Source organism: Rhododendron vialii, chromosome 10a (assembly GCF_030253575.1).
Source record: "Rhododendron vialii isolate Sample 1 chromosome 10a, ASM3025357v1".
In the NCBI taxonomy this organism is placed as follows: Eukaryota; Viridiplantae; Streptophyta; class Magnoliopsida; order Ericales; family Ericaceae; genus Rhododendron; species Rhododendron vialii.
In genome coordinates this window covers 5,744,107-5,768,017 of record NC_080566.1, presented here as the reverse complement: position 1 = coordinate 5,768,017, position 23,911 = coordinate 5,744,107, and the positions used below count along the sequence as shown (strand labels likewise).

The 23,911-nt window shown below is 38.1% G+C and overlaps 4 protein-coding genes and 1 pseudogene across 4 annotated transcripts in view; all 5 read left to right on the top strand.

Annotated features, from left to right (window-relative positions):
- Window positions 1-23,770, top strand: part of LOC131304485 (probable receptor-like protein kinase At5g38990) — a 44,739-nt pseudogene extending 20,969 nt beyond the window's left edge.
- The window catches only part of LOC131304493 (probable serine/threonine-protein kinase PIX13), a 71,690-nt gene that overhangs the window by 43,689 nt on the left and 4,090 nt on the right, over window positions 1-23,911 (top strand). The gene's annotated exons all lie outside the window — the stretch shown is intronic.
- On the top strand, window positions 7,958-16,241 carry LOC131304475 (receptor-like protein kinase FERONIA). Its single transcript, XM_058331717.1, has 6 exons — window positions 7,958-10,999; window positions 11,105-11,373; window positions 13,545-13,698; window positions 13,818-13,951; window positions 15,456-15,585; window positions 15,737-16,241. Exons 1-6 carry the CDS (start codon window positions 8,230-8,232, stop codon window positions 16,063-16,065), a joined length of 3,786 nt encoding a protein of 1,261 aa, XP_058187700.1. The 5' UTR covers window positions 7,958-8,229; the 3' UTR covers window positions 16,066-16,241.
- LOC131304486 (probable serine/threonine-protein kinase PIX13) overlaps window positions 10,513-23,911 on the top strand; it is a 51,126-nt gene continuing 37,727 nt past the window's right edge. Inside the window, exon 1 of the mRNA XM_058331733.1 lies at window positions 10,513-10,636. The gene's annotated coding sequence lies outside the window, so the exon portion shown is untranslated. The remainder of the gene's footprint in view (window positions 10,637-23,911) is intronic.
- On the top strand, window positions 22,902-23,728 carry LOC131304489 (receptor-like protein kinase FERONIA). The gene has a single exon (XM_058331735.1). The coding sequence runs from the start codon at window positions 22,907-22,909 to the stop codon at window positions 23,726-23,728; it is 822 nt and encodes a 273-aa protein (XP_058187718.1). The 5' UTR covers window positions 22,902-22,906.

The window sequence follows — 23,911 nt, the reverse complement described above, 5'->3', positions numbered from 1 at the left end:
CGACTAACTTTGATGTGTCTTCACTAAGTGAATGGTTCAAATCGTAAGATACCTTCATTTATGCACAAGGTTTTCCGAGCTTAAACAAATTTTTATTTTCAATATTTTGAAAATGGTGGGGGATTGTTAGAACATTTCCAAAATATTTAATAGATATTAAATATAAATATTGGTGAACAGTTTTAATCCAAGAGGCGTGACCATTCAAGTTAAATGAATAGACATGAGGTGTATCTATTTAGGTTAAATGAATAGACATTAACAGACCAAAAGATATGACCATTGGAGTGGAATGAATAGACATGACTATTGCATTTAATCAAAGAGGTATAATCTTTGGCTAACGGTCACGATCTATGTCTATAAAAGACAAATGGTTATATCAATTGAAAGTGTGAAGATAATCAGAATCATTCTAATTGTTGTTTCTCTCTAGAATTATCTCCTACGATTATACTTAAGGGGCTCGCAAAATCCAAAAGTATTCGGATCTCTCTTCGTTTGCGCATAACGAATTTAGATAACAATTGGAGGTTGGGCTTCATTTTATCTTGGAGGCGGCTTCGCTGTAACCCGATCCACACCAAATTCTCTCAAATTGGTGGAGGCGAATATCGTCTTAAAGACAGCAACATAGTAACGTTACTTGAAGCATCTCTATTTATCCTCTTTCATTAGCTACAACGACTTTTGCACCAACATTGTGTTCTTGTTTTTGGTTGTTTAGATCCTAATCGAAGTGGCGAAAACAACAATTGAAAGATATCACCAAATTGGTGGGGGAATAACATGTTTTATGGTGAAACTCATATGCAATAATAATACTATATGGTGGGGAGGGTCCTGCAACACCACGCGAAGGTGCTCCAAGATCGCTTAATAATTTTTCCTAGAGAAGGATGGAGAAGCTATATGTGCCTTCGAGTTAGTCGAGAAAAACCTTGAACCTCGATGGAGTAAATTCTTTTCGATGGAATGGGATCCTCGGTTGTCCATCCGTGGCTCTTTCCTGGTTCATTTTGATAACAATTTAATTTTTAAAACTCGTTGAGAACATTAACCACATGAAAAGTCATGTTATTGGATATCAATTGATATGTTTTCTTAAGTTAGATATTTCCCTTCTGAATTTGGTAACTCGTGCCAATAATTGGATGTTTAGTGCTTCAAAAAACAGTGCAGCTATTTAAACCTTCTAGACAGAATTCTTCCCCCCAATTTTACAGCTTCTATATCTAATTTTACAGATGACGTGGGCCGTTATTGGTCTTTCCACTAAACTAAACCATCATCTACCATAAACAAAAAAAAAAACAAAAAACATCTTTTTTGGTAATATAGGGTGTCCTGGGCTAGCTTACGCGCATCTCAAATTAATCCTATAGTCTCTTTTACAGCCGTTTCACACATTTACGCGTGCGGATGAGGTGGCCCCAAAAGATGTTGGCGAGAAGAATCGAACCGGAGATTTCAGGATGGAGCAAACACCTAAGTCCCATATGCCAAGACTAGAGGTGGCAAATGGGCGGGTCTGGGCGGGTTGAAACGGGTCATAGGTCAAATGTGGACGGGTCAAATATTAAACGGGTTGGGTCAGATATGGGTCAAGTCAAACCAAACCCGCCCGACCCAAATCGTTCCCTTTTTTTTTTTTTTTTTCCTCTTCTCCCCCGTCCCCGTTTTCCCCTTCCTTCTTTTCCTTCTCTACTGTCCTCCCCTCGATATGGGTTGAAATACGTTCACAAATAGACAAAACTCTGTGGGGTCTTTCAACTATATAAGCCCTTTTTTTTTTTTTTTTTTACGTTCTGTTCAATTTTTTTTGGATTATTGGTTCTATTCAAATAGAGGAATCAAAAAGCAAGACAATGAATAAAATAATCCTCCCCTTTTTTTTTCCCTCCTTTTCCTTCATACTTATAAAGTCTATCAAATTTTGCTAAAAGTGGTCCAGGTTTTTTTTTTTCATTCAAAATTTCCGTCCATGAATTTCGTAGCGTTTCACAATGGTAACCCTCGGTTGATAGTGCTCCAAATGAGCCGAATTTAAAATGTTTCTAGCTCGGCTTGTTCACCGGGCTACATAAATTGGAGCAGAGCCGCAACTACTTTGACATCGACTCGTTTATTAAAAAAGTCAAAAATTTTGCTTGAGTTTAGCTATTTTACTGAACAATCAAACCATCTAGTTTTTCATTCAGAAAAAAAAAAAAAAAAACAGGACCATTTTTTGCAAGATTTGATCGACTTTATAAGTAAGTAGATCGGACGCGGGGGCTCTGCTACCCACCAGGGGCAGCAGCCCCTGCCCACACCTCACACACACTTCACACGGCACCGTTTTGGGAAGGAAAGAAAAACCAAACTTTTTGTTTGCAATCCTATAGAGCAGAAACATGATTATGAGAGTTTTAGAGTTAAAGTTTAATTATGTCTCTTTAGATTAATATGATCAGAATAATAAGATCTTCATGTCAATTCAAACGGATTGAAAATTGGAGCATTTAATTTTTTAATCATATTTTTTAATATATAAACGGTCTAAAAAAATTAAGTACGCCAAGTTTTAATTCGTTTGAACAAGTACGAAGATCTTATTATTCTAATCATATTATTCTAAAGTACCATAATTATTTTTTGTCTCTAGGGCTTTCATAATTAAGTATATGCTCTATATTTAGGATTCTGTAGATCAGAAACGTGATTATGAGAGCCCTATAGACAAAAATTAATTATATCTCTTTAGAATAATATGATCAGAATAATAAGATCTTCGTATTTGTTCAAACGAATTAAAAATTAGCGCACTTAATTTTTTTAGACCGTTTATATATTAAAAAATATGATTAAAAATTTAAGTGCTCCAATTTTCAATCCGTTTGAATTGACGCGAAGATCTTATTATTCTGATCATATTATTCTAAAGAAACATAATTAAATTTTAACTCTATAACTTTCATAATCACGTTTCTGCTTCATAGGATTGCAAACGGAGAGTTTTGTTTTTTCTACCCTTTCCAAAACGGTGCCGTGCGAGGTGTGTGAGAGGTGTGGGCAGGGGCTGCTGCCCCTGATGGGCAGCAGAGCCCCCGCGTCCTATCCGGATCGTAACTGTACGTAGCACTTCCCCTGCTAGGCTGCTAGACTCTTTTTTTTTTTTTTTTATCCGCTGCTAGGCTGCTAGACTGATCCTGATTAAAGTTAGAGAGAAAGAGAAGAGGAGGAGGAGGAGGAGGAGGAGGAGCATGAAACTGTTTTGTGAGGGGCCGAGTGACTGTCCTTATCCACATCTGTCTCCCTCTCTCTCCCACGTTTCTCTCTCTCTCTACACACACACCCCTTGTCACGTCCCGCCCCGCGCACGGCGCCCTATGCGGGCCCGAGCCGATGCGGCCATGTGCCCACGATGATCCCATTCATCTTTGTACAATATTGTCCGCTTTAGACGCTCAAAAACCGTAGACTTTCCAGTAGGTTCACCCATCCCTGGACTATCCCAGGATAAGCACATTTAACTGTGAAGTCCCTATGTTCTTTGGCCCGCCCTCACGGCTTTAAAAGGCCTTGTACAAGTAGGATGGATCATTCCTTATAAATTGTGACTTGCCCCCCCTCAACCGGCCGTAGGCTGTCACAATCACGTTTCTCTCTCCTTTTTTAAAAAAAAAAACTCAAAATTCTAGGAATTTAGGATTGAGGGTAGAAAAGCTTTTGACTTCAACTACATTTGCATATGATATTTATAGAAGATAGATAGATAGATTTCTTTATATTTGAAACCTTGCAAATATTGTAGATTTTCGTCTTGAACCCTTTTTTGTTTGTCAGTTGTTATAATAAATTCTTGTAAATTAAAATTCTCTGGTATGTTTGGTTACGATAAAACAGGTTTGTATATTTATAGTTTTGAAAAATGATGTTTTGGCTCAATGAAAAGCCTTAGGAGAATGTTAATTCCCTGGCCGGTCGCCTATTATAATTATCGCTGGGTTGTGTTGTGACAGCATTGTTCTGTAACTGCCATTAAATCAAGTTTAACTCCCAAAAAATCTCAAGCACAGCCACCTACAAGAAATTTACAGCAATGTGGAATTTACAGCATAAAATTTTAAATCTACGTATGCATCCAGTCTGTGTTAAAAACACAAGTGCAAAAAATAAAAAATAAATAAATCCAGTAATCATTTCATTAACTCAAAATGTTTTTTTTTTTTTTTTGTTAATAGATAAACTTTAAGCAACGGAAGACACAACCAACCACGCTTCCACCTGGGCCCAAATTGGAAAATCTCGCATCCATGCCCGGGGAAAGTCAAAAGGTATTGTTAAACACAACAATTTTTGTATTTTCACTAACAAAAAAGTAATAATGAAATTTTCATACTCCCTCCGTTCCAAAATGTTTGTCTGGTCTACAAAACGAGGATGTAAAATAATACAATTTTTGCACGAAAAATTTAAAATTTTTTCTACAATTCATTAGATATCGATAAGTTCTTTTAATTTATGAAAAAAGTTTGAATTTCTTCTTGAAAAAAATGCATTGTTTTTGAGTTCTTGTTTTGCGGACCGGACAAACATTTTGGAACGAAAATTATAATAATTTATATATCGGCATGCCATAGGAGCATATAAAATTTTGGGGCCCACATAATGAATAGTAAAAGCTTTTAGGGGCTCTATGCGGCCCTCTATTCCTACTCTCTTGTTGTGTGATATGCAGAAGACATAATGATTCAAACTAGCACAATTGATCTATAAATGCAAACAATAAAGATGAAAGAACGCAAGGCAAGCAAGAAACAATCACACAAGAAGAAGATTTACGTAGTTTGATACACATGCTATGTATCTCCTCCCTTTTTTTGATCCGCAGGCTATGTATCTACTTCACGAGAGGAAATGACGAATCAATCCAGTATAATCAATACAGATTAGAAGCTCCATTCTCCTCGCAATCGTATATATCTTAAGTTTTTCTCACAAAAACGAGCTTAGAAACTACCCAAAAAAACACCTCTTTATAGCACTGACTTGCGTCATGACCATCCGGACGAGATTTATAGAACATCAGGATTGTTGCTCACAGCATCGATCGACCATACGGATGGCCCTCAGCCTCGTCCGGACTACATTTACAGATCATCCTGGCCCCTTCACTGATTGAAGCCCCACACTCTCAATCTTGGATTTGAGTGCAGTTCAAAAAAACAAGATCTTAGCTTTAAGATCTTGTGAAATTAATTACTCCATGTCATTGGGGCAGCACACATTTGTGTGGATTCTACACACTTTGTGGTGGAGACCACACAAATGTCTAATCAGTGTTGTAGCCAGAAAACATGCCAAGTGGGAGCACCTTTTAACAAATTTTAATAAAAACAAATTTGTGATAAGCAATATTGGTAGAATAATAACTTTTTCTCTAAAAATAATATCAAAGCTAACATACTTATTAGGAAAGTTACTTGCAACACAAACCAATTGCTTGAATTGTCTAAATAGATCAAGTCTAAGAGCAATTCAATACAAGAACTAGAATGCAATAATTTTAAGCAATCTTGCTTCAAGTAGAAAGAACATCTTTTTCTTCAAAGTTTATTCCAAAATCTTGAAATTTAAATTGCATTGTGGGTTCTATCGATAGAGGAAAAAAATAAACAAGATTATCGTAAAAAATCGTAACCAATTGCTAAAGCATAATATTTATAACCCATGATTTAGCCACTTTTAATTTTTGTACATTATGTAATAGAGAATTTCAAATCGAAAGTGGGGGCTATATTTTTCCTTAAGCATCTCATATCGCCAGTGTCACATAATTGTTCTCATTTTAAATTGAAAAGTTGAGAATAAAATCATGTACAAAACATACGAGAGTGGTTAAAAAGAAATCTAGAATAATACATGTTAAATTCACAAAAAAATTGAAAAATTGAAAAGGGGAAAAATAAAGATTGAGTGGGATCCGGTCCCCCGCTCGGCCTGGTGTCTAGTGAAGGATGAGTTTTGTATGGACCAGGTGACGGCGCTAGTGGCATTGGAAAAAATTTCTGTTTTTAAAACCAGCAATGATCTCCGTTCCAGTTTCTGTGAAAAAATTATTTTTTGGAAAGAAAGGTAATTTCAAACTAAAAAATCATGTGTTTAAGCAAATAATTTTCCTACCAATATGAATCTTATTTGATAGATCTCATTAAGATTTTTTAAACGGTACAAAAAAAATTGAATTTTTTTTCATTTTTATTATATTTAAGCTTGAAATTACCTACTTTTTCAAAAAAAAAGGTTTAAAAAGAAAGAGGAACGGCACGATTCCCACACAAATGTTTTGCACATATCTTGCACATACATTTTGTGAGGCCCATATCGGGGTCTCATGAAATGATCTAAACCACGTATCTTTTTTAAAATATTTTTTTTCGATTTCTAAAAAAGCCCTTACCGATATCTATTGGAGCTGAATTTTTACAGAAACCCTCCATAAAATATTTTAAAAAAGATAAGCGGTTCGGATCATTTTGTGGGATCTCGATATGGGCCCCACAAGAATGTATGTGCAAGATATGTGCAAAAACATTTGTTGGGAAAAATTCAAAATACCTCCGACTTTTAAGTTTCAATTAAACTCCCAAACTTTCAAAAAAATCAATTTTACTCCCAATGTTATCTTCTGTTAATCAAAACGCCCCATTCTGTCCAAATGACTAACGGATTTCGTTAAATGCCCCATTAAATAGCGTCCCGATCAAATTTCGATGATCCGAGCCACTCAATGTGATTAGAACGTGATTTTAATGAAACCTTTAAGAAATCAGCAAAAAAAAATGACCGGGAAGGGCCGAATCCAAGCATTTTTTAATTGAACAGTTCAATAAAAAACTGATTTCTCGCGGGTATCCTTAAAATCACGTTCTGAACATATTGAACTGCTTGAATCATCGAAATTCGATCAGGAAATGGGAGGTGCAGACCGATCCAGATTTTGTTTAAGTTAGGACGTCCGGATTTTGCTTCGGTCCGCACTCTCCTTTCCTAATCGAATTTGGATGGAAGAGGTCATTTTGATTTACAGAACATAACATTGAGGGTAAAATTGACCCATGCATAACCAGATCCTCTGATCCAGTAGTAGGCGATAAAACGTTACCGGAGTTACTACTATTTGGGTTCTGTGGTTTGTTTGGGCGCCACCATTTTGGGCTCTTGATTCCCTCCCTGTGCAAACACACACATTTGTAAATTCGTGGAATCAGACCACCGTCAAAGGAAGAGAATTGAAGAGAGAGAATCTGGATTTCGACCCAGGGGTTCAGATTTTATTTTGACGGACAAATCACAAATGGCAGCCTTAAGAGAACCGCAGCAGGTTTGTTCTGCGAATAACTCATAAAGATGTCTTTATTGCAAGTAGTACTACCATATCAAAGATGAGTTTAATTGTTTGAGCAAGAACAGGGCCGGCCTTGACAGTTGACACTGGCCCTTATATGTTAGAGGCCGAAGACTAAAACAAGATTGAAACCCTTTTATGCATTTCCCGAGCAAAATGGGGAAAAGATAAAGTTAATTTAAGAAAACAAAATTATTAGTACTTTTCTCTTTTTTTGGCCATGCAAGATTACTATTATTCAACGAGATAAAATTTTAAATTTATTGATTGAATTTGTCAAATTTACAATCGAACCAACAGGATTGCTTTGCAATTTTAGTTCCAGTTCCACGAAATAACTCTGCACCACTCTTCTTTGTTTTGTTTCTGTTTCTTTTGTGTGTAGTTATCGACCAACAATCCTATCACCAATCCTATCGTGACGCTGTTTGAGTACCATATTTTGGGTGAGGTGTAACCATTATATTGGTAGATGTGCTCTACTACGTGACAAATATGGCACTTTCTACCAATACAGTCACATAATACCTAAAATGTGGTATACAGTCGCATAATACCTAAAATGTGGTACTCAGACATGGTCATTAGTGCGACCCACAACTATGACCAAGTCGAATTGAATGTTAAATGTATACGTCCAGTCCCCGTCCACTCATTTTGTTAAATCACGTACCAAGAAATATCTATGTGTTGACTTTCAATTAACGAAGTCCAAGTCTTTGTCCACCCCCTCTGCAATTTCCGGACTTTTTTTTTTCATAATCTCTTCCTCACTTTGATCATTTCCAAAACCTCTCATTAGCCCATCTCAGCACCCCACACACACAAAAAAAATAATGTATTTCAATGTCCTCTCAATTACCATCCCTCTCTGCTTGTTACTCAATCAAATTCTTTTTTCTGTTGCCACCACCAAATCATCTGTTCTTTATCACCCAATTGACAACATCGCCGTCAACTGCGGCTCCTCCGGCAACTCTACTGCAGTAGATGGCCGGCAATGGACCGGAGATATCGGTTCGAGTTATGCCCCTTTATTACATAGTAACAAAGGAAAATTGATTAGCTCAAAAGCGACTAGCCCACCACTTTCTCCTGATCCAGTGCCTTATATGTCGGCCCGGCTCTCCCGTTGGCCTTTCACATATGCATTCCGAGTCTCCCCGGGCCAAAAGTTTATCCGCCTACATTTCTATCCAACTACATACCGGGGTGGTTTTAAACGGTCTAAGGCCTTTTTTACTGTAAAAGCTGGTCCATATACCCTTCTTAGCAACTTTAGTGCTTCCCTTACAACTGATGTTTCAGGCTTGGACTCTCTTGTTAAAGAGTATTGTGTGAATGTGGAAGAAAATCAGCCACTAATCATAACGTTCTCTCCCTCATTAGGTGGTTCTTCTGATGAGGCATATGCTTTTGTCAATGGGATCGAAATCGTTTCGATGCCGGCTGGACTTTATCATACACAAGAGGGTGATACAGGTGCACATGTTGTCGGCCAGAATTTTCAACTCCCAATTGATAAAAGCATTGCACTCGAGATGGTGCATCGGTTAAATGTTGGTGGAACAGCCATCTCATCCATAGAAGATACAGGTTTGTTTCGTGATTGGTCTCAGGACTCAAATTTTTTGATGGAAACATCATATGTCCAGCCAGTTACTACCACCCTTCGCATCAAATACACAAGTATACCATCATGCACTGCTCCTCAGAAAGTTTACCAAACATCATGGTCAATGATTATAGACAGGCAAGGGAACGGTACCTTTAATTTTACGTGGAAGTTTCCTGTCGATTTGGGATTCAGGTACCTGCTCAGGTTACATTTTTGTGAATTTGAGTACGAGATAGAAGAGAGTGACGACAAAAAATTTAGTATCTTTGTCAATGAACATGTGGCGGACGCTAAAGCTGATGTTATCAAATGGAGTGGTGGAAACAGGGTTGCGGTGTATAGGGACTATGTGGTGATGATGGAAGGAGATAGAATGGAGGGAAAACACAATTTTTTCATAACATTCTTCCCTCACAACAATGAATGGATTGAAAACATTCATGCAGTACTGCGGGCGTTGGAGGTATTCAAGTTGAGCAACCCCGACAAAAATCTTGCTGGGGTGAACCCGATGCCCCTGGCACGTGCTTCGACATCTAGTAATGCAACTCCCCGAAAGTTTGTCTATGCTTCAAGTGGAAATACCATTGCAACTGTTTTAGTAATTTTACTCTCCATTCTGAATATACTTGTTTACAAATTACGTGTTTGGGGTGAGAAAGTTGGCAAAAAGAGGATCTCACCATTACCATCGGAAGGGTTGTGTCATCGCTTCTCACTTTCTGAGGTCCTCTCGATGACCAACAACTTTGATGATGAATTGGTCATTGGAAGTGGTGGATTTGGTAATGTCTATAAAGGGTTCATTGACAATGGAACAACTATTTTTGCCTTAAAGAGGTTGAAATCTAAGTCTAACCAAGGCGCAGACGAGTTTCGGACAGAGATTGAGATGCTTTCTAACCTTCGGCACACGCATCTCGTGAGTCTTATAGGCTATTGCGATGAACGGCAGGAGATGATCCTTGTTTATGAGTACATGGAGCATGGTACACTTGCCGATCATCTTTATAAGCTTTATACTTTTGGTAATGGCACTAATTGTCATCTGTCATGGGACCAAAGGGTGAAAGTTTGCATCGGTGCTGCTCGCGGACTGGATTATCTCCATACAAGTACTCGACACGGTATCATACACCGCGATGTTAAGACGACAAATATTCTTCTAGACAAGAATTGGGTAGCCAAGATTTCAGATTTTGGGTTGTGCAAAGAGGGCAGTACAAGCCATTCCCACTCTCATGTTAGCACTGTTGTTAAAGGCACATTTGGTTACCTGGATCCAGAATATTTCTCAACTCATAGACTAACTAAGAAATCAGATGTGTATGCATTTGGTGTCGTGTTGTTAGAAGTGCTTTGTGGGAGGCCGGCCGTGGATTTAAGTCTGGAGGAGGATCAACACAGTCTAGCAGTGTGGGCTAAACAATGTATCAAAGAGGAAAAACATGATCAACTTATTGACCCCAGTTTGAGGGACCAAATCTTGCCACAGTGTTTGAAGGTGTTTACAGAAGTTGCTAATAAATGCTTGCATAAGCATCCAAGTGGACGGCCTACCATGACTGATGTCGTGGCGAGCCTCGAGTGCATGTTGGCTTCACAGGAGCAACCGAGAAATGCTTGTACAGAGGAGGAGGAGGAGAAAGGGGAGGAAGAGGAGGAGGATGTCAATGTTCATGGGGATCCCAACCAGCTGATTTATTACAATGATATGAACAAACAGCAAACTGAAATTTTTCCACAAGGTATTGTTGCCTCCTCATCCACTCCGGTGCAGCTTAATGATAATACCCATCCACATGGTATTGTTGCCTCCTCATCCACTCCGGTGCAGCTTAATGGTGATACCCAACGCCAGAAGAGGTCGAGGAAAAATCTGTCTCAAAGGGTTAGTGTATTTTTAGCTGGAGTTATGGGTATCCGGTCGATGGGAATAGATGACGTAGAGATTCGAACTACAGCCACAAACGATTCGACCAGCCAAGGTGATTTTCTCATTCATACTTTTGTAAATTGCACCAGATTTCCCTCCCTATTTTGAGTTACATGGTTGTATTTTTCTTACAAAGCAACCAACACTGCTTCTTCAGATGAAAGCAACATCACTGGCAACTGGCAGATCTCTTCAGGGAGTGACACTGATATGCCATATTTGGATGGGCGGATCTTACCCACCCCAAATTTAAGGATATTCAGTTTCTCAGAATTGAAGAATGCAACCAGAAACTTCGATACATTGTTGGGAGAAGGACGTTATGGCAAAGTTTATAGGGGTTGGCTTGATGCGGAACTGACATCAAGCAACGGTAGTGGATTTGTTGTTGCGATAAAACGGATGTACAGATGCCGGTATATTAAGGTACATAACTCAACTAACACAAATTAGTGGGTGAATAATTTATGGAAGTCTTAGCCACCCTTCTTTTTTCTGTACCTGTTAGAGTAGTGCTTTACACTCGATCACGTAGTGCAATGAAACTTATCTTAGTCTATTATTTTATTCTCTTGTATGCCTGTTTATTCTGTGTTTACAATTGACTGAAGTATAGAGTACTCTTTTAATCAAGAAATGGTTTCAACTACGAGTATGATTGTGTTACAAGATTTGTTTCATCAACTGCGATTCGGCACACTGTTGCCAGACACGTAAAATCACCGGTTTAGGTTGGGGTTAGGGCTGGTGGTGCCTATTACTGTTTGTAAATTGTAAGCATGGATTACTTACTTCCTGTTTAGAGGGAATTCTTATGGAATGACCTTTGTAGTGCAGAAACCAAAATAGTAACTGTGGGTGAGTCTCAGACTCTCAACTAATTGCAAATTGAAATTAAGGTAGGCTTCGGAAGCAAGACCTCCTATTTGGTCATTAATTTCTTTAGGAAAAAGTAACCATCTTTGTTAATGTTTTGGTTAGATTGTTATCAATAAAAGGCACAAAAAAAAACCATGGAGGTTTGAAATACAGAGTTGCCGTAAAAATATTTGGTCAAGCGGTAAATTCACTAAGACCTTGATGTTCGGTCAAGAAATTTGAACTTCCAATTTTTCCCCTGCTTATGGGAAAAAACAGCCTCCTAAATGCTTTATCAACAACAACAAAAAAACTCATAACCATAAAGAGTGTTCTAGAGGCCGAGCCACCCACGATGCGTGGCAAGTCAAATCTTGACAAAATATGCACATTGTTTGTTTGATCGAATGTTGACAAAATATGCAAAATTCGACTTGCACACAAATTGCATGTGCCCAGCCTCGATCTAGTCTTAGTTATGGATGAGTAGATTTTGTTGTTACCAGAAATCTAAAAGCAAAACTCATGGTCAACTACACATTCATTACTGAAATTATTGAGGTGCTTCATTATCTTGTTGCTTTCTTAGTTTTTTCCTTCATAATTTATCTCTTCCTTCCCGGCCTCTAGTTCCTATAGTGTTGAGATGTGTTTACTACATCTCAATGAATTTAAATAGAGGCCATTACAGTTTTTGAGCCTTGCGATGCTGATACACCCTAATATATCAGTGAGACGAAGAATTGTATGTGTATCGGCCGGTTTCGGTTACATACTACATTTTCAATTCATGGACTGCTTTACAGCCGTTACCAACGATAGTCAACCGTTACGGGTGATCTAGGCATTTGAAAGTTTTTTTGTTCAAAACTGAATTTGAAAAATACACAATCGCAACAACCTGGTTCCCATTGTGTATCGTTTGATAATCCCGATGCTGTTACACCGTGACCATTGCCATTAAGTAAACCAACTTTGTTGTTTAATATTCCTTGTTTGCTCTCCATGTACGTGGGGATTTTCTTGATGGTGCAATAACAGAATGTTACTGGGCTATAAGATATTCAGTTGACACTTGACAAGTAGAAGTGCTTGTTGGGGATTTAGCATCAAATTAATGACCAAGTTGTAATTGACTTTCTCATACAGCATCAGACATCAAATGCTACTTTTGATTTCAAACTGCTAAGAAAAAGGTTTTCCAAAATCCTTGCTTTAATTTCCATTTGAAGGAATTAACAAAAAAGAGCAGAAGAAAACATTACTGTGTGGAATTTCTAATTTAGTTCAATTGTTGAGAGTTGTAACATGTTTTTTTTTTTTTTTTTCAAGTTTTCTGGTTCTGTTGTGGTTTTACTGATTTAGTTAGTTGGTTAGTGCCGTATGGAAACAAGTCAAAGTCACAAAGGATATTAGTGCAGTTTCTATCTTGTAAATTTTACTTTTGCATTAATAGAACATGTAATTTTTTTTTTTATGTTCTGTGATGCTTATAAAATTTGGATCTTACTATGTTTCTCTCTCATATTTGGGATAGCTAGACACTTCAACATTTTATTTTCACATAATTCAGTTCTTCTGAGAAATTGATATTTGTATTTTCTTATTGGGCGGTGTCTTTAAAACTTTGGTAGTACTCTATTTCTCTCCTCTGTTTGTGGCTCAGAGTTGTTTCACCAATTTATATTCTTCTTAATGACGTCTGCGTATTAGTTTGTTTGATATTTGTATTCTTGCAGCATACGCTCGGTCCCTTGTGTGGGCTTTCTCATTCTAACCTTGTTAAGATATTGGGGTACTATTGGGTAGATCAAGACCCATATTACGATCAAAAGCTATTCCTTGTCTATGAATTAATGCAAAACGGCAGCTTGGAGCAGCACCTTTTCGGAAGTAAGAGTGAATAGAAGTCATTTATGTTATAATTACCTCAGGATGCACAAGCATTTCTGTACACTGATGTTGTCTTCTACACATCAACGAAATTCATTTTATGGTTTGCTTGTATGCAGCGGGCTCTGCTGTTCAATGGGATATTCGGCTTAAGATACTAATAGGAGCAGCCCAAGGCCTGGCATTTTTGCACGCATTAGAAACACCAGTAATTTGCAGAGAATTCAAGGCCTCAAATATATTGCTTGATGAGGTAAGTTTCCTGCAACCAATTAATTAGAGCCAGGTGACATGACAAGGATGATGCAGTCTATAAGAAGCTCAAGAAAAAGTGGATTTAAGGATTCGACCACCTACGAAATTTCCATTGATTTAAGATGAGATGTAAATGAAGCATTCACAGTAATTGTCGTCATGGTATCTAATACTGTTTTGAGTGAAGGAAATATTTGTACTTTACTGCCTTTACTTGACATGTGGAGCAGGAGTTGCCCATGGATCATCTTGCGGGTCCAATTATGTATTTGGTTTTTATCTGTGTTGGACTTGTCTTATGGGGTATCAGTTAGGGATCAGAAGTCTATATTTTGTGTGATAAGTTTCTTGCTTTGAAGTCCTAGTCTTGGTTTCTTTTTTTTTTTTTTGTTTCTCTGTCTATATAAAACCAGTTTTTTTTTTTTATTCTATCGGCATTTCATCAATTAATCAACCTGATAAAAAGATGAAACCTTTAATATAGGAAAATAAATGAATGGAGAGAGCTTCATAGAGAAAATACAACTCTGAATAACTACATAACACTCGTTAATGCTTCTGAATAACTAGAGTTAAATATTTAGAGAAATTTGCTGAGCTTCCAAGCTTTTCTGTGAGTTGTGCAATGACACTCTAGCCTTAGGTGTGATGCCTAGCTTCTAGATATGCTTCCTAGACTTCATTTCATCTTGCTTCTTTTGTTTTCTGCGTAAAATGATCGTATTCACTATTCCAAAATTTCTGTTCACAGCATAGGAGCATCCGCAAAAGTCCTTTTTTTTTTTGTCTATATGGACGCAAAAGTCCTCCAGGACATCCTACATCAAAGGAGTGTGAGTCTATTGAAGGGCCGAACATCATGCTTGTCATTTTTTCATTTAAGGCAGCAACTTTAAAATTGATTTGGGGCGTTTGGGGCTGTTTTGGGCTGATTTAGGAGCTTCTTTTGGGCTGATTTGGTGTGTTTCGGGGTTGTTTCGAGGCAGCGTTATGGTGGCAATTATGGGGTGTTTGGGTGTGACAACCACAATGGAGAGGCATAGGGTGACAAGCTTTCGTTTGGTGCTTGGTTGTGGCTCAAGCTTTTGGTTGTGAAGTTAGCTCTTCCCCCTTGTTTTTTGCTTAAAAAAGAAAATTTGGAGAGGCGAGAGGTAGGTTTAGAATTTGTGAGTAGCAGTAGTAGGAGGGCATTGTGCATTTTGCGAGACTCTCTCAATGCTTTTATTTTCTTATTGTACAAATTTCATTTTTTTATCCTTCACTTGTGATGAATGAAATTCTTTTTGCCAAAATTTTTTTTTAAAAATTGAATTCAGTCTTTTTTTTTTTCGGAAAAAAAATCCAGTCATTTATCTCCCTCCACTCCTGCTCAGAATGTGGTTTTCTGTCCACCTCGTGCTGATACACTTGTAACAAAACGCTTTCCATATTTTAGATGATTTTAGGAAGGAATAGCTTGATAATTACAGCCTTACTCTGACATACTTAATTCCATTTGGCAGTCATTCAATTCCAAGATCTCGGACTTCAGCTATGGAGAGTTGGATTCCCCTGAAAAATGTTGTGGGTATGTGCCAACAAGATATCCAGTGATGCATCCTGTCTACGAAGCCCCAGAATATGTTTTCACAGGTAATCCCTGAACCTTTTCAAGCTTCAGGCTATTAACAAGCTGTCGTGATATTATCAAATCAACCATCCAATTGATGCACGCCTTAAAACAACTTAAACTAAGCCCACTGAATTGATGTGTTACCATATCAACATCATCCTCGCTCAACAGGTTATGTGCATGTGAAGGGCGATGTGTATAGTTTTGGTGTTGTATTGCTTGAGATGCTTACGGGGTTACGTGCACGTGATACGAATCGTCCGCGTCGGCAACATAATCTGGTAGACTGGGTCAAGCGCTATTTAACTAATAGAAGAAAGTTAGCAACCGTAATCGACACCAGGTTGGAAGGGAGATATCCTGAGGAAGCTGCCCTGCAAATAGCTCATCTTGCTCTACGTTGTCTCGAAGATGAACCCAAAGCAAGGCCATCAATGAAACAAGTCGTGGAGACACTGGAAAGTATCAGCGCAAGCCATGGAAAACCCTTGGGAGCTTAGAATTAATTCCCCAAGCCATGATACGTAAACCTGTGGGTCAAACTTCATTTACACTCCATGGTTTGCTGCTTGTGCGGATACTCACCCTCATATCATTTATTAGTGCATAACTCCCTTTACTTTATGGACTAATTTGCACCGTTAAGTTTTCCATCAATGAATATTTTTTAAGACAATAATGCCCTCCCAAGTTTTTAGACTCAGAGATTGTCATTTCTCCTGTCGCCTGCCTACTTCAATTTAAATGTACACACACACGCACACGAATTGAAGCAGGTAGGTGGCAATAGGGATTAAATAAGACGGTGGTTTAATTGAACGGCCGCCACCATTGAATGTCGTCGACCGTCCACTCTTACTCGAGAACAATTTTGCTCACCTTGTACATGACTGTGACTCCGACAATGAGGTGAACAAGATTGCTCTCCTCTTACTTGGCCCCCTATCCATTCTTCAGACCCAATTGAAAATGGTAGATCCTTGATTTCTTTTATTATGAAGGTTGACAACTCGATAGTACATCATCTCATATATAAATAAAACAGGTAGATCCTTGATTTCTTTTATTATGAAGGTTGACAACTCGATAGTACATCATCTCATATATAAATAAAACAAGAATAAAGTACAAGAACAAAACAACACAAACAAAAAATTTATTAATAATAAAAGCCATTTAGCTTGGATGTCGGACCAAGCACTCTCTCGTGGATCTTGTAACCACTGCGGTATCACCACTGGATGTGCCTGTTGACATTTTCATTGTTTCCATTGGAGAAGTCAGGAAACCATCACCCAAACCCACCTGATTCAAGAGCCAAAACCCATCCGACACCCTATTGCATACATTAGACCCCGTTGCAAACATTACTCAAAAAAAATTTGCTTTCCTTAGCTTTTCCCCAAACTTATGTGGATTATTGATTTGTCTCGATTAGAAGAATCGAAAAATTAAAGTACCCAAATATTTTTGCAAATATCCAGTTTTTACTTCTTCTTTTTTGCTGAAAAGTGGCTACTTTTCAAAATATTTGAGTAAAAGTCACAATGTTTTACTCAAAAAACCCAAAAAAAAAAAGTGATTAAACACGATTTTTTTGAATAAAAACAAAACAAGAGAAAACCCAAAAAAACAATAAGTAGCTGTGTTCCAGAACAAATTTTAAATACTTATTTTTTAAGAAAGCAATTTTAAACTCAAAAATTCTTATGCAAGGAAGTTGCAAATATTTTATTTTCTTGTTGTGCATTCTTCATTTTAGTTTTTAGTATTTCGTCTCCACCATTTTGGTTATACATTAGCGCATAAGTAGGGGATGTTAGAGTTAGTACAGGGATCCAGACCCTGCCCCCATGCGACTCAAATCTTGTTCACCACTTGAAGAGGGAGATGAGTAGCCAACTTCGTGGTTCATTGGAAATCTGAAATTGCCTATGGTAATCTCCGCAAAATCACTCCTTGTGCAAACGCATAACACAGCCCTGCATGCATATGTATAGGGGCGGAGGTGTGTAGGGCTCGGGGCCCCCAGCCCAAGGCTCTGGCTTCTCGAGCGTCCGAGTCTTAAGATTTTTATTTTATATCTACTTGATTTTAAATATTATTGATAATTATTCGTATATAATTACTTATAATCTTAATAATTTTTTCTTTGATTTGATAAAAAAATGGTTATTTTATATTGTCATTTCTCAATTTCTTTTATAAATAAAAAATAAATACGTTATAGTTGAATTAGTATAAAGAATCAATTAAATGTACAATTGTAATGAACTGAAAAGCAAAAATCTTATGATATAATAATAAGTATACGTTCCCACAAAAAATATATGTCTGTTGAGCCAGCGCCTTCGGTAACAAAAATCCTGGCTCCGCCGCTATGTACCGATGTGCATATTTTTGTAATTTCGTGGAATCAGACCGTCGAAGGAAGAAATGAAGTTAGATTAGGAAATAGAATCTGGGTTTCTACAAAGGGTTAAGATTCTTGTTGTGGAAAAATGGTAGCATTAGAGCACGGCGACGACGATGGAGGAGAGAGATGATCCCAAGACTGTAGTAAATCAGAATCAACAGGTTTGTTTTGCGAATTTATACTAAAACTCGGAAGAGTTGCATTTCTTTACCAGTCCACAATTCGCAGGGACAAACGCATTTGGCCCCATTTAGATCCCGAAAAAATCTAAAAAAATATTCATAAATTTTTGAATATTATTTTATGGGACCCTGTAAAAAATCAGCTCAAGTGGATATCGATAAGTATTACTTTTGGATAAGTAGGGGCGAATTGACAGTTTCGCCCCTACTTATCCAAAAGTAATACTTACCGATATCCATTGGAGCTGATTTTTTACAGGGCCCCATAAAATAATATTCAAAAATTTATGGATATTTTTTTAGATTTTTTCAGGATCCATGTCCCTGCGGATTGTCCCTGCGAATTGTCCCTGCTCTTAGTTTTTTTGATTCCCAATCACAAGTAGTACTGTAGAAGATAGAGTTTAATTGCTTGAACTAGAACAGGGCCCGCCCTGACCGTGACCCTGACACTTATTGGAGGCCGAAAAGATTAGTAAAAAAGATTGAACCCTTTTATGCATTTTGCGAGCAAAAATGGCGAAAAGATAAGTTTATTTAAAAAACAAAATTTATAGTATTACTTTTCTCTTTTATTGGCCATGCAAAATTACTATTATTCGAAAGGATAAAATTATAAAATTTGTTTTGCAATTTTAGCAATTTCTTTTGAGTTGATTGAATTTGTAGTGTTTAGGTTTGTGCACTTTCGCTTTAGCAAATTTTTTAGTGGATTCTCAAGGCTATCCATTCCCCTCGATCCTTGGTTTTGATTGTTTTAAATTTATGCATGATTACGAAAGCACTTAAAAGTACCAAAGATCACTCATTTTTTAGTTGCAAAAGTACTAATTTAAAGTTTTGGTTTTGGTCGGTATGTTCTTTGTGTGTTCTTACCGACCGCAATCCCACAATCCTATGGTGATCATCAGTGCCGGTTCCGACATTTGGGTTGCCCAAGCCTGACCGTCCGCTTGGTTGCCCACTCGAAAATTATAATCGCAAGGAAGATTTACAGGGAACCACGCAAGGAAAAATGCGTTTGGGCTCATTTCGGGTCTCACAAAAATCTGGAAAAATATCCAAAATTTTTTGAATATTATTTTATGGGGCCCTGTAAAAAATCGGCTCCAAGGGATATCGATCGGTAAGTATTACTTTTGGATTCGTTGGGGCGAAACTGCTCAATTCGTCCATATGAATTCAAAAGTAACACTTACTAATGTCCGTTGGAGTTAATTTTTTACAGGCCCCATAAAAATAATATTAAAAAATTTATGGATATTTTTCTAAATTTTTGTGGGACCTAGAATGGGCCCAAACGAGTTTGTAAGGACCATATTCCGGAGACTTTGTGTATTGGCAATTCCGTTTGACAAAACACATATTTTATATTGAGTTGTAATTTTATTATTTTTATAGGCTAGTGAGTCTGTATAAGATTTGAGTGGAAGGAATTATTTTTATTTGTAATCGAGAGTGAGCAAATTGGATAAAAAGGGATCGACTACAGCGAGATGAATTTTGACGAAGCCTGACAGATGGAGGAATTAATTTGGGTATCAATTGGAATCTACTGCCTTTTAAATTATAGAAGCAACGTTAAAAAAATCAACACAAAGGGATTAATTATTGACATGTACTTTTCATTCCTAGGGTTTTACTTTTACCACAGCCATATAAAAGGAAAGAGGCAGCAAAAGCAATGTGCGGAAAGTCCATATATTATACAGCGTGAAGGGTGGAGCGGGAGGAGAAGAATACATGGAAGCAACAGGTTCTTTGTGAGCTGTTTTTCTGAAGGAAAATTTTCGTTAGTAATCGGAGGGCCTGTGGACTCAAGGCCGTTGGCGATCAAGATCACTGGGTGCGGTATACGTGTGACTCGGCAGGTAGCACTTAGAACGTTGTGAGGATTTACATCGTTTGGATAGGTATATTTGTAACTGCACAATGATTATAGTGATTTGATTCCTTCCCGTGGTTTTTACCCATTCTGGGGTTTTCCACGTATATCTCTGCGTTGTGGGATTGTTTGCTTGCGTGATTTTTGCTGGTAGAGTAACTTAGTAATTCGCATTCATACTTTTAGGGTTTTTTACGGATTTTTAGGGAACCTTGTTTTTTCAGAGTTTTTCCTTATGTGGTTGTCTCCAAATCTTTATTGTGAATAACAGGGCTCGTTGCCCACTTGTGTTAAGTATAAAAAAAAAGACATACAAGCAACAACAAAAAAAGGATAAAAACAAGATTATATTGTTCATTTAGCTTGAATTACATCATCCGTCCCTTCTCGTTTTGGCTATAGTGTCCCTTTTCTTTTTTTCTTCTTATCTGATAGCCCTCCTAATTTTCTCTCTTAATAATTTGCCCTCCTAATTTTTTTTATCTGTTATTTACCCCAGGTATGTAAAAACCTCTCTTTTACCCTCCTAATTTTCTCAAGTATCATAATTTTTTAAAGTAGGTGGAAACCATACATATTTACTTTTTTTTAAAAATTTGTACAAAATTTTTTGGATGATGCCCCTAAATATATTTTTTGCTGGAGTTCTATTTTTTTTTTGTATACATACAAATTTTTTTTTTTGTTGCCCCTTGTAGGGGGTTGCCCGAGCCGGCCGGCTTGCGGGGCTTACCCCCTGGCCGGCCCTGGTGATCATATCTGAGTATGATAGAATGTGCTCTATTACATGACAAAATGGAACACATTTTATCAATACAATGGCGACAGGTCACATGGTACTCAAAATGTGATATTTAGACGTAGTCATTACAGAGCGACCCACTCAAATGACCAAGCCAAATTGAATGTTAAATGTGTACGTCCAGTCTCGTCCACTCATTTTGTTAAAACCATGTACCAAGAAATATCTGTGTTGACTGTCAATTAACGAAGTCCAAGTCTTTGTCCACCCCCTCTGCAATTTCCGGACTTTTTTTTTTTCATAATCTCTTCCTCACTTTGATCATTTCTTTTTTTTGATCATTTCCAAAACCTCTCATTAGCTCCATCTCAGCACCCCACAAAAAAAATGCATTTCAATGTCCTCTCAATCAAATTCTTTTTTCTGTTCGTTATCACCCAATTGACAACATAGCAGTAAACTGCGGCTTCTCCGGCAACTCTACTGCAGTAGATGGCCGGCAATGGACCGGAGATATCCATTCAAATTACGCACATTTACATAGTAAGTTAGTAACAAAGGAAAATTGATTAGCTCAAAAGCCACTAACCCACCACTTTATCCTGATCCAGTGCCTTCTATGTCGGCCCAGCTCTCGTTGGCCTTTCACATATGCATTCCGAATCTCCCCCGGCCAAAAGCTTGTCCGCCTACATTTCTACCCAGCTTCATACCGGGGTGGTTTTAAACGGTCTAAGGCCTTTTTTACTGTAAAAGCTGGTCCATATACCCTTCTTAGCAACTTTAGCGCTTCCCTTACAGCTGATGCTTCAGGCTTGGACTCTCTTGTTAAAGAGTATTGTGTGAATGTGGAAGAAAATCAGCCACTAATCATAACGTTCTCTCCTCATTAGGTGGTTCTTCTGATGAGGCATATGCTTTTGTCAATGGGATCGAAATCGTCTCGATGCTGGCTGGACTTTATCATACACAAGAAGGTGATGCAGGTGCACATGTTGTCGGCTAGAATTTTCGACTCCCAATTGATAAAAGCATTGCACTCGAGATGGTGCAGCGGTTAAATGTGGGTGGAACAGCCATCTCATCCATAGAAGATACAGGTTTGTTTCGTGATTGGTCTCAGCACTCAAATTTTTTGATGGAATCATCATATGTCCAGCCAGTTACTACCACCCTTCGCATCAAATACACAAGTATACCATCATACACTGCTCCTCAGAAAGTTTACCAAACATCATGGTCAATGATTCCAGATAGGCAAGGGAACGGTACCTTTAATTTTATGTGGAAGTTTCCTATCGATTTGGGATTCAGGTACCTGCTCAGGTTACATTTCTGTGAATTTGAATACGAGAGAGAAGAGAGTGACCACACAAAATTCAGTATCTTTGTCTTTGTCAATGAACATGTTGCGGACGCTAAGGCTGACGTTATCAAATGGAGCGGTGGAAACAGGGTTGTGGTGTATAGGGACTATGCGGTGATGATGGAAGGAGATAGAATGGAGGGAAAACACAATCTGCTCATAACATATTTCCCTCACAACAATGAATGGATTGAACACATTGATGCAGTACTGCGGGGGTTAGAGGTATTCAAGCTGAGCAACCCCGACAGAAATCTTGCTGGGTGAACCCGATGCCCCTGGCACGTGCTTCGACATCTAGTAATGCAACTCCCCGAAAGTTTGTCGATGCTTCAAATGGAAATACCATTGCAACTGTTTTAGTAATTTTACTCTCCATTCTGAATATTATTGTCTACAAATTGCGTGTTTGGGGTGAGAAATTAGTTGGTGGAAAGAGCATCTCACTGTTACCGTCGGAAGGGTTGTGTCATCACTTCTCACTTTCTGAGGTCCTTTCAATGACCAACAACTTCGATGATGAATTGGTCATTGGAAGTGGCGGATTTGGTAATGTCTATAGAAGGTTCATTGACGATGGAACTACTATTTTTGCCTTAAAGAGGTTGAAATCTAAGTCTAACCAAGGCGCAGATGAGTTTTGGACAGAGATTGAGATGCTTTCTAACCTTCGGCACACGCATCTCGTCAGTCTTATAGGCTGTTGTGATGAATGGCAGGAGATGATCCTTGTTTACAAGTACATGGAGCATGTTTACGAGTACATGGAGCATGGTACACTTGCTGATAATCTTTTATAAGCATTATACTTTTGGTAATGGCACTATTTGTCATCTGTCATGGATGCAAAGGATGAAAATTTGCATCGGCGCTGCTCGTGGACTGGATTACCTCCATACAGGTACTCGACGCGGTATCATACACCGCGATGTGAAGACCACAAATATTCTTCTCGACAAGGATTGGGTAGCCAAGATTTCAGATTTTGGGTTGTGCAAAGTGGGCACCACAAGCCATTCCCACACTCATGTTAGCACTGCTGTTAAAGGCACATTTGGTTACTTTAATCCAGAGTATTTCTTAACTCGTAGACTTACTAAGAAATCAGATGTCTATGCATTTGGTGTCGTGTTGTTAGAAGTGCTTTGTGGGAGGCCGGCAGTGGATCTACGGCTTGAGGAGGAGCAACACAGTCTAACACGATGGGCTCGACAATGTATCAAAGAGGAAAAACTTGATCAACTCGTTGATCAAAGTATGAGAGCCCAAATCTCGCCACAGTGTTTGAAGGTGTTCACAGAAGTTGCTAATAATTGCTTGCATGAGCATCCAAATGGACGGCCTACAATGACTGATGTCATGGCGAGCCTCAAGTGCATGTTGGCGTCACAGGAGCAACCCAGACATTCTTACACAGAGGAGAAGGAGGAGAAAGGGGAGGAGGTCAGTGTTCATGGGGATTTCAATCAAGAGATTTATGACAAAAACACACAGAAAAATGACATTCTTCCACAAGGTACTATTTCCTCCCAATCCACTTCGGTGCAATTTAATGATGATACCCAACGCTAGAAGAGGTCAAAGAAAAATCTTTTTCAGAGGGGTATTGAGTTTTTAGCCAGAGGTACAGCCACAAACGAGCCGACCAGCCAAGGAGATTTTCTCATTCATACTTTTGTAACTTGCACCGGATTTCTGTCCCTATTTTGAGTTACAGGGTTGTATTCTTCTTAAATTGCATCTGAAATTAGGCAT